We start from the raw sequence: 23167 nt of genomic DNA on the forward strand, positions 1-23167 counted from the left end.
ATCATCAAAGGTTGTGCATTCTGGTTGATCCAGACATTACCAAAGACTCTGGGTCAAACTTTGGTACCAAGCAAAGTCCACATAAGATTCCTCCTCTAGTCGTTGGGAGGGGTGAATAATTTGGTGTAAGTCCTGCTTTAAACCCAATCTTGTGTTTTTGGAAACTCATATTGCTTGTAATCATAGAATAGGAACATTAACAGATCAGGCCTAACATTATGACCACCTTCCTAATATTGTGTAGGTCTCCCTTGTGCCTCCAAAACAGATGTGACTCATCAGAGAATGGACATGGGCCTTCTGAGGATGTCCTGTGGTGTCTGACAACAGAATATTGTTAGTGGGGGCCCTTGGGTCCTATGGGTTGAGGGTTGAGGGACCTCTGTGGATCATCCCACAGATACTTGATCAGTTTGAGATCTAATGAATTTGGAGGCCAGGTCAACACATTGTGCTGTTTCTTGTTTTCCTGTGTCAGGGCTGCCATCAAGGAGTGTCATTACTATGGGGTGGGGGTGTCTGGTCTGGTCTAGGTGGGTGATACATGTCTAAGTAACATCCACATGAATGAATACCAGGTCCAAAAGTTTCCCAGCAGAACACTGAATTGTCTCAAGATGGTCAATATTATTTACTTCTCCTGTCAGTGGTCATAATGTTATGCCTGAGTGATCGGTGTATAGCAGATGCCAGATGCCACCGAAGTACAACCGTAAAACATTTACTTTTACCTCAGAATTCCTCTCTCTGTGAGCATTAGGGAAGATTTATTGTTCTCTGTGGTTAGAAAAGAAGAGAATTGCAATTCATACAACAGTAAGTAGATTTGAAAGGATGGCAAGTACCAAAAATGATTTGTGGAAATGAGGGTTCATTTCCTGCTTTGGAGAAAACGGCGCTTCTTAAACATAGAGCTCATTTACATGTATGAGTCACAAAATCATTTTCCTGTGCATTGTCAGTGCAGTACCTCAAGGCTGTACATCACTATGATGTCTTATACTAGGCCTCGGGGCTGTCTGTTTGGTGCTTTGCCGGAACATTTCATACAGTGAACTGTCCTATTTACTGATGATAATATGTGGTTCATTCTTTGTCTTTTGTTTTTCTCTTTCATGTGTCTATTGCTGTCTTTTTGTGGCACAGTGGCAGAGGCAGTGATTGAAAGAAAAACTGTTTTTAGAGTGTCCAAACCACTTAAATAACAATATGACATTTTGTTTTGAATATTTTAATATTTCTGACACATACGTATAGTTCAATAAAACCTAGATGTATTAAATGTTAAAAGTACTTTAAGAGCCAAACACAATGTGTGTATGTCCCTGAAACCAAATTGTCCTTTGTGCACTGGCTGCTGGTGCTCCATCTGGTGGTTTGTTGGGTTGAGCAGCTTACAGCAAGAATGTACTGTAGAGGACAATGTCTCTGTTCCCCACATAACTGCTGTGTTATGCCACCTCTGCGAATTGTACCACACAGCAGAGCCTATAATGTCTTTTTTTTAGGTCAATTACTGCTCTGAAAATCCAAGGACACACAGGGAGAAATGCTTCTAAATGGGCTCTAACTCTAATGTGTTCATTAACTTTAAGTATAGAGGTGTGGAGCTCCCCTTCTGGGGTTTTACGGCTGTTTTACTGTTATGCGGTGTTAAATATAAAAGGAAAAACTCTGGTGGATTTTTATTAAACATTCCTTTGTGATTTGAAAACTAAACAATGATAAAAAGTGGTTAATCAGAGAAAATAATAAATGTAACAGGAATACACCCAGAAGTGTTATTAAAGCTTTATATGTATTCACTCCTAAACACCTGTCAGACTTCATGTACTAAACTGCAGCAGGTAGAGATTTGTATGTCTAATGGATTATTTCTGTGTCTTTTTCCACATTGTAGGATGAGCCCTTCAGGTCAGTAGACCCGTGCTGATTGGAGACATGTTCTAGGGACGACACATCTGCCATCATGAAAGGGTTAGGAGCCAACCGCAGTCGTCACCTGTCTGACTCGTGTGAACCAGCGGGATGTCCACAGAAGCCTCTGTGTCCTTTGAACTCTGACCCTCACAGCGCCTTTCTGTTGAGCCCCACCATAAACCACTATGGCACTCTAGACCCCCACCTCCATCAGTGCTCTCCGACCAGCCCTACCAGCCTGACGCCTGACTGTCTGCTGCCTTTCAGCCAGATGTCCAACAGCAGCACCTTCCCCCGTCTACATTTTACCTCCCAGGCGGACCAGGTTGACTGTTCCCAGGCCTGTATGGCTGGTGGTGGAGTAGTTCAGGGCAGCAGGGCAGGTATATCCAACTCTTTGTCTATGGGCATGGGCTTGGGTTTAGGCCTGACCGGAGCTCCTATGATCACCAGTGGATCGGCCACCATCTCCTCTGCAGCAGCAGCCAAGATGAATCGGTTACCCTCCAACCTTTTGGATCAGCTAGAGAGGCACCTGCCTCTGCAGCATGATGGCTTCAGTACGCTGCAGTTCCATAGAGGGCGTATGTCAAAGCAACGCAGTGAGAGTCCGGGACGCATACGCCACCTGATGCACTCTGTGCAGAAGCTATTTGCTAAGTCTCAGTCCTTAGAAAACTCTGCAATCAAAGGCAGCATGAACGGGCGGTCTGCTGGAGGAATGACTGGAACTACAGGAAGTGGGGAGGATGGTGGCAGACCAACCCGCAGAAGCAAGAGTAAAGACAGGGCCAAGACTGAGGGGCCAAAGCAGAGACCTAGACCTAATACACTTGGCCTCTGGAGCTCAGATGACGCCCTGGACACTGACGCTACCAAAGCTGGCACTATTGCTGTAGGTTACCGCAACCCGCTGAGCATGATGACTCTCGGCAGAGCGGTGTCAGACAGCCAGGCCGCTCCCAGGCATATTCCACAGGGCTACAACACAATTTCTGCACATACTCTCAAGACCTCGAAAAGCAGCAGTGACCTCAAGTTCCTGGCATGCCCAGCCACACAGGTAGGATCCAAGGAAGAGGAGGGAAGATCTAGGGGAAGCAAGGATGATATACTGGTGAAGAGGGGCTCCTGGTCCACTCTCACCCTCAGCCAGGCCAGGCAAGTGTTGCAGAAGGGCTCTGCTACAGTCAACAGGACCCTGCTTAAGACAAAATCATGCCACCAAGACCTGTCACAACAGTTCCTTCAGGTAGGAGGGCCAGTGAGTATTCATCTTCATCATCATTCTTAGTAAGTCTGCATGGATTTATTTTTTATTTTAACTTTCTCAGGGGGACTGTTTTGAGCACTTCCTCACTTCCTGCTTTGACTGATAATTTAGAATTAACTTTTTTTAACCACATTATTTTCAGTCACATTTATAGACTTTTCTCACAAATCATTCACACCAGTCATATTGCCTTTTTTAGTACCATTGCTGCACTTGCCCAGAATCACGTTGTTAATATCAGACACAAACTATAAAATACACACCGTACCTCTAAGTGACATTCTTGAAACATCTCCCTTACACAATTTCACAACAATGTTTTTATGTAACCCAGGTCCCAGTGGGGGACTGGGCAGGTACTCTGGGTCGAGGACGGGGCAAAGGACCTGAGATTCCTTGTCGAAGGATGCGCAGTGGCAGCTACGTGAAAGCCATGGGAGACTTAGAAGACAGCGAGGACTCGGAGGGAAGCCCAAAACCTTCCCCAAAATCTGCAGCTCGTCGTCAGAGCTACCTGAAGGCCACCCAGCAATCCCTCAGTGAGCAGCAGCCACCACCACCTCCACGCAAGTGAGTCACACAGTACAGAGAATCGGAATCATACTGGAATTATGATTGCAATCATTGTTTTGTCGTAGTTGGGTTTGTGCTCTTTTCTTTAAATTCATTAAAACATAAATCCACACTGAAGGAGTATTTGTTAATATTGTGGGGAGAAAGCTTTTAATATCCGCAAAGACAGTCAGCAGGTGGCAGCATCCTGTCACAAATAATTGCCGGGATGTATGGAAAACGAGCTCATAGGAACCTGGAGATAGCAATCAGTGAGTGGGGGCCGTAAATGAAATGCAGTATCATCTTTATTTGCTGCAAAAGCAATAGGAGGTGAATTTTTGCCATGTGTTTTACTCCTACATCCATACGGACAGGCCTCGTTGCTACGCTCTCATGCGGGAGGATTATCTGTGGTCCCCTCTACAGAGTGCATGCTCTATGCAACATCTGAGGTCAGTGCCATCCATTGGCAGGCAGTGTGGCAGTCCTCCCACCCTCACTTGTCCCACCACTACTACCCACCACTTCTTTTGTCTAACGATCCCAGTACTTTTCCTCTCTGCCCTCAGTTCCATCTCTCACCTTGCAGGTACCCTGAGTGGTGTGTTAGTACTTGACTCTTATCTGCTTCCTCAAGCCCTGATTTCATAACATGCAAATTTTCCATGGAAATCACTCCAGCACACCATGTTGTTCAGCGCGCACACATTTCCACTACGACACCAGCTGCTAAACTGGCGAGCCAGAACAGAGGAAATGAATTTAAATATCAATTAAAAGCAAATTTATAAATATTCCGTCCGGCACCTTTGCTCATGAGCTTTATTTCCTCTGTGCTGCCATTTTAAACCCTACCACGTATCACTGTCCACACATCTCAGTAGTATTTAATTTTAAAATACCCGGGGGAACTTTTCAGAAAGTGATTCAAAGTTTCTCCTGGATATCATTAATTAAACACAGCTCTCACTTATTGCAGTCTCTGACTTCTGGGAAGCTGATTATAACATTCACTTCCACAGCACCCTGCCGTCCCTGAAAGAGCTGTCCACTAATCGGAGCCTAGATAACTTAGACTGCTTGGTGAGCCCTTTGGAGGCCCCCCCACGCCACAGGAACAACGATTTCAGCCAATGCTCTGGCACACTTGGCAGAGGCTCTGGCGCTCAGGTATGTATGTGATCTTATCAGATGTGCTACTGTGGATGTTGTGGATCAGTAAATACACACAAGGACGTAATTTGTGTGTCTGTTGAACTGTGTTTTATTGATAGTGGCGATGCTTCTGTTTGTTACCCTTTTGTTATTACTATAAAGAAGAGGGACAAAATAATAGAAGCAGCTATTGGAGGTCGAATCAGATCTCTAAAACAGTTACAAAAAAACTATTTTAACAAGGTGTACCTAATAAAGCGGCAATTGATTCGTACCCATTTAAAAACAGCTAGTTGCAAACTTTTGGAAATCCACTGGCCTTAAGTGAAGAAAAGTAAATGTGGTATAATCACATGGGATGAGTAAAAAGACACATCGGCATAACTCTACAATGTCAAAGCGAGTGTGAGAGAATATTTTAATCTCTGTGACTGCAGAGACCATGACTGATTTGCTCGTAAAATTGATTTTTTCTTGATCAAACATTTCAGATGATTCAATTACTTTTACAATTACTTAAGTTATATCCTTTCACCAAGAAAAAAGATAATCACCCTGGATATTTATACCATTTAACAATATTGTAATAAAAAAAAAATATATATATTTTTTTCCAATAAAGTGTTGTATCTGGGTTCTTAGGTAAAGGAAGTGTTGATAGTAATCAAGTACATTTTCTCATGTGACGTAGAACCTTGTTGTTTATTAATTTGAATTTTTCCTTCCTACGCCATCAATCATTTCTCACTCCCTGTTATTCAGTGACTCAAGAAGGGCTGAAGACCTAACTTTCAGAACCACTGCACTAAACTACCTGAATGTATAAAAAGCAGTTACAGCTAGCTCTAACACTAAAATGCAGGGAACACATTTATATTTAACACATTTTAATAATCACAGACACCAACTTATTGCAGAATATTACTTTCATTTGCTGAGAATTCTTCTGTTTTTCTTAAATGAGATTTTGAATACATGACTTTTACTTGTAATTGAGTATGTTAAGATGTCATAGGCATAGAAATATTGCCACTTTCACTTTCATGTAAAAATCACTCTCTCCGCCACAGAGTATACACATGTCAAATGCATGTTTATCAGTCTGCCCTCTGCCCTCAGCGTGTGAGTCTGCACACGTTCTTTCAGGTATGCGGGCAGGGCTGTGGACACGCTGTACCTTACTGCGAGGCGGAATCGCAGGCAGTGGAGGCTCTGGATCTGCCTGCACCTACGTGCTTCCGGTCGCGCAGCCATAGCTACCTGAGGGCCATCCAGGCGGGCTGCTCCCAGGACGAAGACACGGCTTCTGTGGACTCAGAGTCGCCACCACCCATCGCTGCAAACTACAGCTACAGCTCCAACACCCGTGAGTACCAGTGAGGGGAAGACAGTGTTACTAGTTCTAAAACATAATAGCAGAAATGGAGGAAATACCTGACTTTAAATACAATCCACGTATCTTTTTATTCTGCTTATAGCGAAATAAAGACTTTGTTAGTAATAAAAAGAAAAATGAAAGGAAATAAGGCAATTTATGAAATGTTACTGTGTATGTGTAGCTCATAGAAAACACAAAGAACTTGAACACTGATTTTCTACACAAGAACCTCCAGCAAGAAGTTTCTCCAGCAACACACACAGCAACTGAATATTGCAAGCAGCTCTCTTCTGAATCTATGAGTAAATAAACGCAAGAAAGATATGAGAACACTTTATCACAAAGAAGTTTTTTTGTCATTCAACCGCCGCCACATTTGTATGTCTTTTTTTTGGAGAATATGATTTGGTTAATCAAATATAACTATAACAAATATGGCTATAAATCCTTGTCCTTTATTTTTCCACCGAGCATTCTTTTTTGTCTGCCTACAATGCGGTTAAAGATATTTTTGAGCACTATCGGCATAAAAATATACATAAACAGGGCCGGATACGTTTTTTTCTGTGAGACAAGGATGAGTTAAGAGAGCTAGAGAGTTATTCGTGTGTGGTGTTGAATCATAAACTCATAGTTACAAGCGTTTTAAAAGTTGACCATAATTAGACCAAAATCCAATGATATGTACACAACATGTTTTCTGTCTGGGATAACTATATGATAAATTCATATATTCATTCATGTATTTCATAACTTCTTCATATGCCGAAATGCATTAAAAGCCTTTATGTATATTGGACCCAATATGCCTCATAGAATGTGTGTTATTATCTTATTTTACCTATTTCTTGCAAAAATGTTTGATCAAAAGATTGATAGACCTGTATATTAATGCTGTACTTGCACATAAAATATTTAATTTAAAAAATATTTTGTATGATTTTGCAGGTTTTGTTTAGATGTCTTTGTTATTATATGTTTAATTGTGTTGATATATACACTCACTTGCCAATTCATTAGGTACACTAATGAAAACTAATGCATTCTAATATAAGAGTCCTGCACTAAATCCTAGCTTCATGAAAGCTATGGTATTCAGTATTTCTTTAACATACTTCAGAGAGCTGTTGATTCAACTGTGTTTTCATATTGGAGGCTGTGGTTTGTATTGTGTTGTACCCACACATGTTTTTATTATTTTGACAACCCCATATTAGTCAGTGGGTAACCTAAATAAACACTTTAGTGCTCAATTCAGAACAGTTTAACCACAAACTACATCCTCTGAAACGACCATACAGTTGAATTACCACCTACTTTGCTTCAGCATAAGCATTATCACAGTCATGAGGTGAGATTTAGTGCAGGGCCTTTATTTTAGAATACATTTATTTTCACCAGTGTACCTAATGAACTGAAATGTATACGTGGACATTGCATACTTATAAATGCTGTGTATGATTTCATTTCTTGGTTATGACATGTTTAATGGTGTAAACACGGAGGGAAATAACTAGATTCAGATACAACTCCAGTGATGGGGTAACAATAGATCACAGTGGGCTGGAGGTGTGGTTGTTTTTTATGTCTAGACCTGAGTCTGTTCCCGCGGCGCCACAGACGAAATGAAACGCACCTACCGTGACACATTCGCAAAAAACGTAATGCGTAGAGTTAAACCAATCACCTTCGAGTTCGATGAGTTCGCGGCCCAGAACGGCCCAATCGTTGGCAAAAAGTCTGTTACGGAGAAAACGTGGACTTCCAATCCTCGTCGTCAAGGGCGTGTACTACAAATCTTTTCTTCACGGCGTCGTTGTGTTTCTTACGGCAGGACACTGTAGCCCGTCTGCATCTTGTCTGCGCTTCATGAATGAGCAGAAAATAAGGACTTTTCGAATCACCCGTGACACAGTAAGGTTTTTATCGTTTTTTTCCCGGCTTAGCGTTAGTGTTCTGACTGTCAGTTGTTGTCGGTGCGCTAGCAACATTAAGCTAACGTGGGCTAACGTTAATGGTGTGGTAGCATTGACTGTATGTGGTAGGTTGACTAGCTAGCTAACGTGGATGAAGAAAGAGGATGAAATCTCACGGCAGGCTGGCTGTCTGTAGGCAGCGGGCGAGGCTGGTGGGTAGTAACGTGTTTGCTGCTGCCGATAGCGTGGCGGCAATGAGGCAAAAAAATCAGTCTCTTTGTTGCCTCCCTCGTATCAAATACATAACGCCTCGGGCTACTCAACGTCAACAGCCCCGTGTGATAGCCAGCACGCCGCGGTGAGCGTCTACTGGCTAGTAGCAGAAGCTAACAGTAGCAGAGGCGTCTAGAGCCGGGCATGAACACCTCGGTGCCGGGGCTAGTTTGGCTAACCAAACAGATAGCTAACATTGGCTAAAGCATTAACTTAAAATCCGATCTTAATTTGCCAAATCAGCTTATTTAGACGTGTTTGTCCTAACCCTAACCCTAACCCGATCATTCGTTAAAACGGAGAACAATCTCAAAATGTCTGTGTTAAAATTGAGCTGACTGGGTATTAATTTCATCTCGTGGTGTTTTTTGATTTTTTTTTTTTCTTCATGATTAAATGAAGTCAAGTAACGGTGCTCTCTTTTCCCAGACTAAACATGTGACAATGATACGTGTCCAGAAACACGAAGGAAGCAATGAATCACGTTCAACATCATTTATTAGTCTAAATACAATCAAAACTGACCCTTCTTTGTGCTTGGAGACGTATTTTATCAGACTTTCTTCCAGTTTAAGTTCAATATGTTGCTTTTATTGACTGTACCTCGCTAATGTAAGTTGTTTTATACTATTTCTGTTTTAAATGTAATGCGTTGCTGCGGTTAATATCATTTACCTTCTGAAACGATTTTACAGCAGTGGCTATTTTGGTACACAGCTTCATGTGCCATTTTTATTCAGTAGCTATCTGTCATGTGCTAAAACCTGAGGACATGATCAATAATTTATCAGCTTCCTGCTGCACTTTGTAGTGCTTTGCAGTTAGGACAGTTTGCTGGGCTTTTATAAGGACCACCTGACACAAGAAGGATGTGCACACAAAAGGGCTGTAGCATCAGAACCGCAACAACATTATCTACATCCGTTTTCTATGCTGGTGTTTATATTGGCTGGGACAATGTCGAGTTAGAAATAGTTCTTGACAGGTGCTTTGTGTTAACTAATTCACTGGCTTTTCACTGTAGCAACAAGGCGTGTACATTGTATCTAGAACTACATTACACAAGACGTGGTGTGTCAGTGTATTACCATGGATAGACTGTGAGTCATCACAGCGTTATACACTCTTCCTCTCATACTCATTGATGAGGTAATCTCTTGACTGAATGGGCGAAGCAAATGCAGCTTCACAGCGGACATGCCTCCCAATGATGAGTGTTTCTTAACATGGTTAGACACTATAGTAAAGGCCAATCCATTTCCTGCACTAATGGCATGCTTTAGTTTGAGAACTCTTTCACGTAGGGGTTTTGCCAGGTACTGAAAAATATACCTCGTATAACATCATATTGTGAGATTGTTCCATACTGAAAGGCATTTTAATCATATGTATTTTAAAGAAAAAAGGAAAAACATTAAAATATTCCACTTCCATTTGCTGACTTTTCTGTTTTGCTTGTCATTTAATCCTTGGAGCTTAGTTTTAGTTGGATGAAACACAACTCGATGGCATCATCTTGAGTTTGAGGACATGTACGACGGGCATTTTTCAGCATTTTCTTACTTTCTGCTTGGTTATCTGTTCAGCTCAGCCATCCAGGTTTTGGAGAGCAAATGGAACGGATCTGAAGAAGTCACACGAATGAAACCTCTTCAGGAAACCTCAAACAAATCCTGTTACCTTTGTTTTCGCTTTCTTTTTTTTGTAATTGCCAGGTAATTTGACTGTTAAAGTATCCTGACTGTGTACTTTGTTGTCAGACATCAGTCTAGTTTCTAACCAGGATTTTGTATGTTTAAAACATATTTTATACATCAGAGATTTCTATACATACTGACACTGACAACCAGGAACATGAATATTTCCAGCAGTATTTTTTATTATTATTTTTTTTTAAACTCATTCAGGACTGGTTGTTATTTACCTGTCCTTATGTCTTTGAAAAAGGACAGTGCATCTTGAAACATTTGACCTCAGAGACACGTGCCACGTGTCTTTACATTAGCTGATTAAGTGCTAACCCAGACTGCTGCCCCAGTCCAACATGTCAGATGAAGAACCACAGGAGGTCTTAAATATATCGGACTATGCGGCGCATAAGAATGCACAAACTAAGTCTCCGGCACTGTAAAGGCTTCGCTAAATTATTTGATTTTTGTCTCAACCTGAATGGCTGTCCTCAAGGCAAGTTGTTCTTTCTTTTCATAGGCCAAAAATTTACTTTTGTGTGACTAGCCGGAGTAACGTAGAACAAGTTAGTTCAGTAATATTTAAGTCATTACTGTTTCTTTACATAGTGTATTTGTGGGTGTTGTCACCCTTCTAGTTTGTGTGTTGTGTAAGCAGTCAACTTTTTCCCTATGAGTATGTCAGCAATGTTGGTTGAATGACTGGCTGCATATTTTCTGTCTCAACAGACAGATCTCATTGTCCTTAAGTGTGACTGCTCTGCCCTGTTATTTGCTCTCTTTTCTCACACGTAGGAACTTGTTGTTTTTATTCATTACGCTGTTGTGGAAAACGCCATTTAATCCATAAATTATAGGGCAGCAATGGATATACTGCTGTTAACTGGTTTAACCATTGGAATGGTTTTTGCTTTCAGTCAGCTTCTATCACATATAAGATCAACTGGATGCAAAATCCCTGTGTAAATATATTCCAGCAGTTTTCCCACGTAGTGCAAACAGTCATTTGAATATGCTGTATTTCCAGCGGACATGAAGCTGACTCGCATGGCAAGACAAAAATCTGAATTAAATGCCTATTTTTGCTGATAATTGAGCATCGGCCAACTTTTTAAGCACATTTAAATAGACAACATTTTGCCAAATGATGCCGTCGGTGTGCTCTGTGTGACAGTCATGTGTCAGGGTCTAATAGTTAATTATATGACTGTCACAGACTGTCAGCCTGCAGTAATACTGGCTAATCTTGGTCAGAGCTTCTGCTACTGCCTCTTTTCACTTGGCTCATAACCAGAGTTTCACAGAGGTCCATCCTCAGTAAGCTACAATGCTGTTAGTAAGGCTTGACATGCACTTCGCTTTTATGTATATAGGACATGGTGCTTCAGTAGAAGTGGAATCACACTGTCTTCCTCTTGACGTTCATTCTGTTACCTAATTAACAGACTGGACTGTAAGTTAAATAACTCCAGAGTAATCAAAAATTAAATCCCAAATTGGAACACCAAACCGTGTCACCCAATATGGAAAAGAAACCGTTTGCCTTTTTATAAAAACCAAACAAAAAAAAAACACAGCTAATGGCAACTGAACACTGCAGCGAAAATAGTCAGTCCGGTACTAAAGTTTTAGTCTAGTGTGGAGGATCCATTAGTGGTCATCTGATAGCCTCCAGACAGACCTGCTGATGGAACAAGAGGATATTATGGGTCAGAGACTGCATAGCTTTCATAAGTGAAGCAATTTAGTTGTTATTTGATGATCATAGTGGTGTTGACAACACTGGAATTGATCTTGATTGTTTTCAGAGCAACAGAAATCCTTTGTGCCCCTGAGACAAGGAGTTTACAGACAGCTGCAGCTGCTGTCCACATAACTCGTCAACATGGCAATGGGATTTCTCAGTCACATTCTACTGGCTTTTCTCCATCATTGGTTGGACTATGAATGCAAAAATCAGTACATTAAAAGATGAAGTAAAATCAATCCAACAGCTTTAAATTTTACTGTTTTTTAAGAGCTTTATTTACAAGAAACAAGAACATTATTTACATTAGTGGGATACTGAGCCACTTTACTTTCAGTTTGACCAGCTCTGCGTAACAAATTCCTTAAGTACTCATTCATAGGTGAAATTTGGACTGTTAATCCATGCGTTCACTGCTCAGCTCTTGATTGTGATGACGGGAAGTATGATAATTGAAGCTGAGATGCTTTTTAGAGTTTGAAGAAGTAAAAGTAGAGCGCTCAGCAAGCCCTGACCCAGTGGTCTGGGAAGCTCACCTGTCTCCTCATCCCCTCTTGGCGCTATGCCTATAGGTAGGAGTTTGCACCACATATTGCAAATGAACAGCGAAACAGATTGTGGTCTTTACAAAGTGTGACTAATCTGCAATTAGCCCACTTCACTGTGACTCAGTGTTCGTAAATGGCATTAACCTATTTGTGGTTTGCCATTGTGCATAAATTGTGGTATTGTAAAGCAAAGGGAGAATTGCACTTGTGTGATTAACTGTTGACAGATATTTGGCTTCTGATCAACTTCATAGCTCTGTGTGTGTGTGTGCTTTGGAGACGCAGAGCAGCCTTGTAGACACAACAAATGCAGCAAGAGGCATGTGTTGAGAGGATTTAACGAGACACATTAATTGACTTTGGGAATGTCATGCATCTGTGCTATGAGTACTACAAGAAGTGTCTCTTTCGTTGGGAATATAGGCTCTCTTTTGTTCTTGAAGACATGTTCAGTGAGGCAAGAGTGTGACTGCAGGCCAGGGCTGCGTGAGCGACACTCGAAGTATATGCTGTGGATTCCACAGCCATGTTTGTGTATGTTGGTAGGATTTAATGAAGGCTTTACTGGTCCTGTGAGTCACTAGCTGATGATGGAAGTGCAGTGCCCTCAGAATTACAGGGTGTTAGGTTGCTATTTAGATTGAAACCACTACTGGAGAAAATAAACACTACATTTTCATTATTGATCCAAAGTGGGGAGCCTGGAATTACTTGGTCAGCTAATTTTAAAGATGTATTTCATCCATCATGTGTGTCAGGGAATGCTGTAATTTGGCAGAAGTATTTGCTACTGTGTGTTTTGCAGCTCTTTCAGTCATATGTTGCAGATTAACAAGCAGTTTAAATCGCATCGCTTCCCACAATTCTTCAAGAAAGCCTGTGGTTTTTCCTGTTTCTCATGCCTTTGGTCTGTAGTTCAACCCTGTATCGTCCACCACAACCCTGCAGTCACATCGACGAAAGAAAAAGAGGCACTGGTCCCATTCCTACTCTCTGACTCAGATTGTATTTGCTCAGTGATAACCACTTTCAGGCCTCATTTCAGTTTCTGTTGAGTTTATAGTCTGTGAGTCCCAGAGTATGAAACCTTCATATGAAGCAGCTCTGTGGTCATTGGTGTCTCTACCCTGATTTGAATTGAATGAACTGAAGTCAAACAAAAATAATAAAGACTGACTACTGATTTAGATTTCTTGAATGAAAAGTGAAAGACGTGTTTTATATTTTTATAGAAAACTGTATCTGTTGATCATAAATGTAAGACGTAGGGAATACTTAACAAGTTATAGCCTATCGATTGTTTGTAGATGATCATAGGTGTTTGGTCTGTTTCATATCAGTCAAATACATGCCCCCTTGTAAAAATGGAGCCGTTGTAAGTTTATTACTGTGATGTTTCTTATTCATAGGCCACGCACAACCAGGACCTGAAGTTTCTGTGCAATAGTTACAGCTGGCAAAAAAAAAAAAGTCTGTCGCAGAAACTGTTTGAGTGGAGTGTGCAAGGTCACTAATTGGCCACCCAAAGTAAAAAAAAAATTGAGAGCACGAGGAAATGAGCATGAGAAATATTTTGTGTTCTTGTCCAGAAATACCTTCAAACACGCAAGATCGCCACTTGTGTTATCTCGTTTTCCTGCCTTGCGTACTTTCTTTTTGTCCATTCAAACTTCCTACAGAAACCTGGCATGCAAGAGTACGTACAAATAAAACGGGATAACTGTATTTCTTTGAATAATCTTCACAGTTCCAAACATGCAGTGAAAATGGAAACGGGTACATGCAAAGGGAACAGCTCGCCCCCGGTTGAGTTTCTGTGGATCCATAGTTCCTGGAACTGTTATGTCTAAAAGAGCTATTAGCAGAGAAGCCAGAGTTGTCCTCTCTGACAGTCCCCAGAGCAAGAGGACGGTGAAGGTGTGGCATGTAAAGGGAGATCTCTAGAGACGGACTGACGTCAATGGAAAACAACCACCAGCACCAATATATTACAGGAAGCACACGGGTTGCTTTCAGTGCAGCCAGATAGAGGCAGCAATAAGGGCAAAGTACAGATTTGTTTTACAGATAGGCCTTGTTAATGGTATTATGATTTGGCAGTTCAGAGGCACCAGCTGGCTTAAATGTGTTAACATGGTGTTATGTTTCTGACGCTGAAAGTGATAACGAGGAGATTTCTCATTTCGAGTTCTTTTATTTTCTTTCTCTTTTTTTTTGTGTCTCCTTCTGTCAACAGTCAGCAATAGGAAGGCTCCTCCAGTCCCACCCCGCACCACCTCTAAGCCCCTCATCTCGGTGACATTGCAGAGCAGCACCGAGTCGGCCCAAGACACGTACCTTGACCAGCAGGACCGCGGCAGCGAGGCCAACAGCCAGTCAGGACGCAGCAATTCCTCGGACAGTCTCTGTAGCTTACGCACGGGCAGCCTGGCTAAGGGCACCCAGCGTCCACTGCTCCCTGCCCCTCCTACAACCCCTGCACCCGCTGCAGGCTCCGTACCTCCTGTTCCAGCCCCTCGTGAGTTCGCTCCCACCACCACGGTTGCTACTACCACCACTTCCACATCTACTCAACCCCAAAATGACACCGTAAGCATTGGTATCACCCTAGAGCCGCCCCCAACTGCCCCCAAGAGGAAACTGTCCTCTATTGGAATTCAAGTAGGTTTTTTTCTTTCAACATGAGATATAATCATACGGTAAAAGAGTAAAGCCACTTATACAGTTGCATTTAACATTTCCTTTTTCATGTTTCTTAAGGTGGATTGCGTTTTGCCAATTCCAAGGGAGGAACCACTACCACTGGCTACACCTTTAAAGTTTCAGTCGATTGGAGTTCAAGTTGAGAACGGCAGGCCGTGAGTATAAGCAGTCTTCCCAAGCTTGTTGCATGGACAAAATGTATTTGATCAGAAATATTATTTGAGAACGTGTTGTACGTGTTAGTATTGTTGTTTGTTATAGAGTATTAAGTTTACTCTCAAATGGTGTCTTTAAAAAAAAAAAAACTACAAAGAACTCAGTCATTCCTTTTCCTTGTATATCTCAAACTTGTATACACCTGGACTGCTTATAAAATATTTAGCTGTTGCTACATAAGAGTCAAGAAATGGGACACAGAGGAATTTTCTCTACAGGTCCTGCGCAACCACATGATTTTTAAAAAAGGAAAGGCTTTATTGACCGGTGATAGGTGGTGATACAGTCATCACGACTGAATGCCAAAACTATGGTGTGAAAGAGGCAGCAGTGTCTTAAAGGTCACACAAGTAAAATAAGTCCTGGTGGGGAAAGTGAAAGAGGAGTGCATAAGCCACACTGAGGTGCCCCTGAGAAAGGCCTCAAACTCCAAATGCTCCAGTGTGTTCAGTGGTTGGAAGGTCAGTCTGTGGTTGAAGCAGGCAGCTTCCAGATTTAACTGTGCTAGTGCGAATGGAAAGAGAGCAAGGCTGTTAGGCGTATCTTGCTGGTTAAATAAATGTCAAAAATGTATTCATATATATTTCCTATGTAAAAATATACTCTGTGTTGACAGTTGGGGAAAATAATCATGACGTGACTCCTGCCAGGCCTTCTTTGTCTGCATTTTCCCTCCATAGATGCACATTCTCATCATTATTTCATCTCTGTTGCTACTGCATCCGCACTGAGTGGTTGAGGTCATTCAGCAGTCAGCCTGGCAGCAGCGCAGCGCTCTGATTGATTTCCTTTTACTCTTGTTTTGACTGTAGCGAGCTGAACATAGTGAGAAACTGGCCATTTAGCTTTTGCAGAGCACTGTAATTTCCTTTAATCACATTTGTTTGACAGCCTGCTTCATTTTCTACTGCTCATTATCTCAGAAGCCAGCAGTCTGTTAAGCTTTCATGCTGTATACCTGAATTGTTGCTAATTTACTGCTCCATCCTCTATGGGGTGTCTTTTCTGACTCTCTATGTTTCTTGGCAGTAGATGATAATGCACAAACAGCTGCCACAAAGTCCCATCAGTTAAACTCACGCACCTCAAACTTTAAATGTGGAAAATATTTGCCCTATCAATTGTTTTCTTTAAGTCTGTCACAAGCTTTTGATTATGCGTGTCTTTGCAGCCTCAGCCGGGACAGCAGCATGGCCTCCAGACAGAATACAATGACTGAGCCTCAGGAGCCCCAGGATGCCACAGCCACAGAAAACAACACAGCCAACTGCAACAGTCAGACAGCGAATACCACTGCGCCAAACGGACAGGACAAAGCCATGGAACAGCAGCCCCTTAAACACACCTCAGCCTCATCCAGGATATCCACCTCACCTCCAGAGACTCTGGACCCAGCTTTAGACCCATCCTCACTGCCGCCGCCAGACCCCAGCCTTGAGTCCGGAAACTGCAGCTCCCACGGAGATGGTATTCAGTCCGGTACGCCAGCTTGCCTCAGAGACGGGAACTGGTTTCTGAAGCTGCTGCAGGCAGAAACAGGCCGCATGGAGGGCTGGTGTCAACAGATGGAGCAGGAGACCAAAGACAACAAGCTCTCAGAGGAGGGTAAGTGGCAGAATTACATGACAAGTAGATATCAAGTCATGAAGAGCCCGTTTACTTTTGCCATGGGTCTTGTGCCCAATTCAAATCCAAACTAGGTGTAAGATATAGGTATATAAACGCCTGTCTGTTAGACTGGTCACAAAGGTCATTGCAATGCGTTTCTGTTTTCCCAGGCAACATGCAAATCCTGGTTGGATATGATTTTATTATTTCTTTCACTCACATGCACCCATACAGATCAGTGTTCTCTGTGTCACTCATATCACTCAGTTGTAAAATGGATTATGGATCACATAAACGCTGCAACAGCTTGGTGCTCCTCATTTTTGAGCGTATGTGTAGAATTTTTCATTTGTTGCTTTAGTGAGATGGAATCAGGAAACACCTAGTCACCTACTTTACCTAGTCAGCCTGATACGCAGGAAGCAACTGAAAGTGTACGTGCATTATTTTAAAATAGCTTTTTTATTTAAATGCGATGTCCATAAAAGAAAAAAAGAAAAGATAATCCTTTAATTTAAACCAGTGTGGAATTTTTGAGAAAATAAGTAAAATAGGTTGAGTAGCTGTTTATAGATCAGACATCAAGATGTTGCTTCACAACAACAGTCACAAGAAAGACATAAAAAGAGGTGCAACAATGATAAATTACAGTAGATGGCATGAATTGATGCCTCTGAAGGTCAGAAAGGGGACTAGGTCAGGTTTCTTCCTTGTTGACCATGGACTGGGAGACAAAGCGCAACACTCATTACTGCTATTGACTCACAGTAATGCATCTCATAAGAGTTTTGGTGAGGTTTATTTTAGCTGTAATAGAGCAGCCACAGTCATTTCACTTTTTCATCTCCCAGAATACCACTCAGGCTTTTAGGCAGATCAATCTCTGCAGTGTCTTAAATATGGATGAGCTAGAAGCAGAGTAGCAGTTAAAGCTCCTTTAGATCATCATTCCTCCTCCTCTCTGAGGACCTGAATTATGAATTTCCATTTACATGCAAATATTAGGTGGAAAAAGCTGAATAAAGAGTCACCTGTTTAATGTTACAGAATGTTAAATGATAAATGTTAGTATAAATATTTAATCGCTAGACAACAGGAATAAATTCTACGTAGGCATCCCTCCTAGATGTAGCTCTCTAACCCTTCACTGCTGTCATCTCAAACTCCTGTCGGCTTGTTGATGGTTTATCATTTATTTCTCTGTTGTAGTCCTGGGGACGATCCGCAGTGCAGTAGGCAGCGCTCAGCTCCTCATAGCACAGAAGTTTGAGCAGTTCAGAGGGCTCTGTAATGAGAACTTGGTGAGTGACTTCATTACATCCAGTTGAATCTCTCTCTGTATATATAGTTCACTCTGCCCAACTAACTGTTTTTGTCCTTACTGATCCATTTGCTTTTGTCTTCTTTTTACCAACATCAATTGTCCTACACAAACTGACAAGCAGAAATTGTTTCATTAAGTTACACTAAGAGGAAATTATCCTTTCAAGCAGAAACAAGAGTTCCACTTCTACCGTCATGAATGTTCCCTTGGCCTGCTTGACTCAGTTTCTGACATTCTGTATTACAAGTCTAAAATTGCCGAAATCTAATATTTTCCGAAAGTTTATTGGTGTCAAATGCATTTGTTGGAAAGGGTGTGTGCACATGCGCAAAAAGGGATGCGATTTCATATTTTTTTCCAAAGCTATTCATTTATCACTTCTTTGTACTGTCACAATTTGCTTCCACCAGGACTTAAACGCCAACCCACGGCCAACAGCGCAGGACCTGGCAGGGTTCTGGGATCTGCTACAACTCTCAATAGAAGACATCAGCATGAAGTTTGATGAGCTCTACCAGCTTAAAGCCAACAACTGGCAACTTCCTGAGAAGTCAGAGAAGAAGGTGATGTTTGGTGCCAAACTTCTCTCATTATACAAAATGTATAAATGAGTAGAACATTTTATCATTCACCTCAAAGATCATTGGTGTACATTATTTTATAGTTTTATATAATTGCCAATGAGATATCTTTGTGTTTCGGTCTCTTAAAATACACAAATTGAATTTACTATCATTTGTAACAATTTTCTGACTTTTTATAAACAAATCCACAAATTAACTAATAAAAAAAATAATGTTTGGCTGGATTAATGGTGAAAATAATCTGCCCTAAATTCAAGACTAAAGGTGATAGCCCGGGAGACATGTTTTTTTTTTTTGTTTGTTTTGTTACTTGATAAATAAAAATTTCTTATAAATGGCACCATATCACCACTACTGGATATGTCTTCACATTGTACTTTACTCCTCTCCTCTCTTGACATAATTTCCTCAGGATGAAAACAAGCAGCTTCCATCATCTGTGCCAAAGAAGCAGTCAAAGCCCCGGCTGTCAGCAGGCAAGGACAGGAGCGTGGACTCTGCTGTGGACAAGCAGCGGCAAGAAGCCAGAAAGCGGTTGATGGCAGCAAAGCGGGCGGCATCAGTGCGGCAAAACTCCGCCACGGAAAGTGCTGACAGCATCGAAATCTACGTCCCCGAGGCCCAGACTCGCCTCTGAGAGCATACCAGCACCGATCACAGAGGATAATCCTGATGCTCATCAGACATTCACTGACACAAACACAAATCTGAGACGAACACAAAGAAACGGATGCACAGAGGTTGATCCCTCACAGCAGCACAGCTGATGACAGGAGGCACGTCGGGATCACTGGGCACCACAGTAACCCAGAATAATGCAGTTCATCAACCTGCTGCCGTGGAACAGAAACAACCTTGACAGATGTTTAATACTATTGTTATTATTATTATTATTGTTATTATTGACATTATAATAATTATTATCTCCTAAAGTATTTCAAGACCGTCTTAATTGTGCAAGTATCTTGGATAAGGACATTCTGTACCTTGTGAGCTGAAGAATCTTGGTATCCTAGAAGTTTACTCTCTTTAAACTCCCTTCACTGCTGAGTCTACCGGCAAGTTGTGGCTGCCTGGTTTACGAGCTGAGCTACCATCCACACACACTCAGGACACACATGCAGGTGTACTCGCTGTCCACAGAGTCTTCCTGTTCTCTCTTTGTATTAGGCTGCCACTCATTGGGTGTGGTGTGTACACTTTACTGTGTAAAAAAAAAAAAAAAAATAAGATGGCGTTATTGTACTCAGAGGTTTAAAATGCAGAGAACCAGAGGAAGGCAGTAGCATATATATTATAAATATCACACTATTACAATGTTCATTTTGTAAATGTTGTATACCAGATTATTTGTTAGAAAGAGGTCAGTGTTCAGTACCAAGGTAGTTTTTTATAGATCGAGTACATTTACTGTCATGATATATTAGCACTTGATGCAATCATTCACTCCACCTCTCTATCTTCCTCTCTTTTTCACAAACATTCACTACACAGCCTGTGTCCTATTAAGTCTTACATTTGGTTTGTTTTTGGTTAAGATTTGTGAGGAATGACTGGCCAGCCAGTGAGCTTTAGTGGAATGTATGAAATGTATGCATTTACAGCTCATGTTGACTTGATCACTGCACTTTCCATTCACCTCAGATCAAGTTCGCCCACCTTTTGTTTCCCTGACCATTCTGACTTTCACTGCATCCTCCTGTGATGTAGGGGACCAAGACATTCACCACTTGATACGGCATTCCCATTCAACCAGACTGTGTGTGATAGGGTGGGGGTTTACTTGCTAATGGAAAGGAAATGGAATAGCATAGCAATAATAAAACACAAGAGCGAACAATGCAGTAGGTACCCGGTCTTAAATTATTTAACCAACGTTTCCAGTGAGACTTTCTTAGCATGAAGGATGAATGTTTATTTCCTCTGTGAACTTTCCTTGAAATGACAAACCTCAGGTTGAACAGTAAAAACCACTATTGATGGAATATTTATTATATAACCTCACATGAATTGGCCAAATGCAAAGAACCTTTGCCAAATATTCCATGTGACTCCCACATAGGGGGGGAAAGTAGGTTTTGGTAAGATTTGTTGCAACAGGATTAATGTGACTGCTGACATCAGTCCTTCTCTCCCCTTTCTAGCAGCTTAGACTCCCACCCTTGTCTTTTCAAGAATGAAGAACTGTGGTACTTTTATTTAAATTTTAATGTAATTTTACACATTTTGTCATTGGAAATTAGGGCAACACAAACTTGTCTTGACGTCTGTAATTCAAATAATTAATGGTGCTGCGAGGGGTTACGTGTTGTGCCAAGATGGCAGCGATCATACCATTTTAGTCTCATTAGATAAAGCTTTTATTTAAAGTGGTTATTTTGTTTAATCTGTGCATGAATTCGGCTGCCTGTGTGCGGATTCACAGCAAAGTTTGTGTTTGCATCGGCTCGCTCCAGCTACGCTATGCCTTGTCTGTGTTAACTCATGACACTCTGATGATGGGACTGGGATATTTTCCAAGTTCCAGTTTTCTCAAATGGAAACACGAGTGCCAAGGGTATATGAGTGGAACTTGGCATAGTAGATAATCATGCACAAGTGTAGGTGTGTAGGTTGATTTATTAGTTTTTTTTTTTTTTGTGGTCTTTTTTTTTTTTCTTTTTTAGTAAGAGCTGGCTCTCCCCCTACTGGTCAGTCTTTGTGTGACACTCCAGACATCATCCTCTGCTCCATTTTGAATCATTTAGTTTAGTTTAGTTTCATCAAACCAGAAATGGAGTTGGACTGGGAATGCTGACAACACTGCGTTGTTGATTTTCTTATTCTCTTATTTGTATTGCATCAACAATGGACATGTGCATTTCATTGTCCAAAGAAATCATTAAACATCCCTTTGCTACATGTCCTGGTCATCATTCTTGCTGCGTTGTTTTATTGCACTCATTCATGACACCGTGGTAATATTAGCTGCTGAGTTAATATTACACATAAATGAATCATAAGCAGTAGACTAGATCTCTTACTGTTACTGTGTAATCTCTAAAAGCATGGCCTTCTTACTTAAAAAAAAATATACAAAGATCCTTGCCAGTGAATTTTCAGTATTCCTTTAAATGGGTCTTGCAAATTATCTGAAGCTTTTTAATCTGTGTGAGGCATTCAGGGTATGTGAGAGCTTATAACCGTGGCAAATGGTGGAAAGTCCTTTTTCATAGAGTGTCCTTTGAGAGGCGGATCCCTTTATTTGCCTGCATAACTGAACTTTAAAGAGAGCAAGACCTGATCAGGGACCTTCAGACAGTTTGTTTACCAGTACTTCCTGAGTTTCAAAGGGCTACAAAATGGACAAACGATGACTAGAACGTGCAAACTGGAGGCAGATCATGTGGATGTGCTACTCAAGCCACCGCGTCGATGAAGCAAAGTTCTCCTGCTGAGCGGTTGCAAGAATTTGCAGTGTTGTCAGACACAGTCGCCTTGAAAATCTTTGGAGTAAAAACTGGGTCTTTGGGTATGCTTGGTGGACGGAAACACAATCTAAAAATCATTAGTCTGTTCTGACTTTGCCCTAGTGGCCATTTGTCCGCTATCCTCTCAGAGATCCAGCTAGGAAAATGAGCAAAAACTACGTAGTTCCAGATTATCTTGTACTGACAAACATTATTTTACAAAATAAGCACATATCTTACAGACGAAGGGTTGTTTAATGTTATGGTGTATTAGTTAGACACTGTGAGGCTAGTTTCTTTTATGAGAATAAACAATTGTGACTGCAATGAATTCTGTGGCATATTTTCTGTATTTCAATAAGCCGTAGAATTAAACGGGGAGTGACGCTCTGTTCTGGGATGCATGTATTTTTTTCCTTGGATATGTGTTTAAACAAATTACCTCAACTCTATTTATTGTTGTTCATGGATTTGCAGCAGAAAAATAGTGTCCAGAAGACCTCTCTCTGTGATCCCAAATACGTTTCTTTTATTATTTTGCCCAGTTGTTTTTAACTTAAAATAAAACAAGGGTCAGCAAATGCATCATATGGGCCATTACAGATAGTACGAAGACACCCACTGGGTGGCTAATGTGGATGCCATATGTGCATCTGTGTGTGTGCTTAAGACATGTTGATGTTATATTAGGCCTATTATTTCTGACCAAAGCAAAGAATCCAATATGTTTTAGGGGCTTTTTGTTTCCTATTTCAGCCTCACAATGTCATCACACACAACATAAAGTTGATGTGTGTGGTGCATGCAGGGTCTGTAATTGAGTAATTATT

The 23167-nt window shown here is 41.3% G+C and overlaps 1 protein-coding gene across 1 annotated transcript; it reads left to right on the top strand.

Annotated features, from left to right (window-relative positions):
• The first annotated feature begins 1795 nt into the window (after positions 1 to 1795).
• On the top strand, positions 1796 to 22872 carry dlgap4a (discs, large homolog-associated protein 4a). Its single transcript, XM_084553151.1, has 11 exons — positions 1796 to 3172; positions 3528 to 3763; positions 4123 to 4200; positions 4771 to 4918; positions 6050 to 6269; positions 14690 to 15114; positions 15214 to 15311; positions 16544 to 16977; positions 18190 to 18281; positions 18715 to 18867; positions 19301 to 22872. The coding sequence occupies exons 1-11, from the start codon at positions 1970 to 1972 to the stop codon at positions 19523 to 19525; spliced, it is 3312 nt and encodes a 1103-aa protein (XP_084409277.1). The 5' UTR covers positions 1796 to 1969; the 3' UTR covers positions 19526 to 22872.
• The last annotated feature ends 295 nt before the right edge of the window (positions 22873 to 23167 follow it).

The sequence above is a fragment of the Chelon labrosus genome (genome assembly GCF_963514085.1).
Source record: "Chelon labrosus genome assembly, chromosome: 10".
NCBI lineage: Eukaryota > Metazoa > Chordata > Actinopteri > Mugiliformes > Mugilidae > Chelon > Chelon labrosus.

Coding starts and splice junctions, on each gene's coding strand:
- dlgap4a (XM_084553151.1), top strand. CDS start 1,970: ATGAAAGGGTTAGGAGCCAACCGCAGTCGTCACCTGTCTGACTCGTGT. Junction 4,919..6,049: donor GCAGAGGCTCTGGCGCTCAG/GTATGTATGTGA, acceptor ACGTTCTTTCAG/GTATGCGGGCAGGGCTGTGG. Junction 16,978..18,189: donor CAACAAGCTCTCAGAGGAGG/GTAAGTGGCAGA, acceptor TCTCTGTTGTAG/TCCTGGGGACGATCCGCAGT.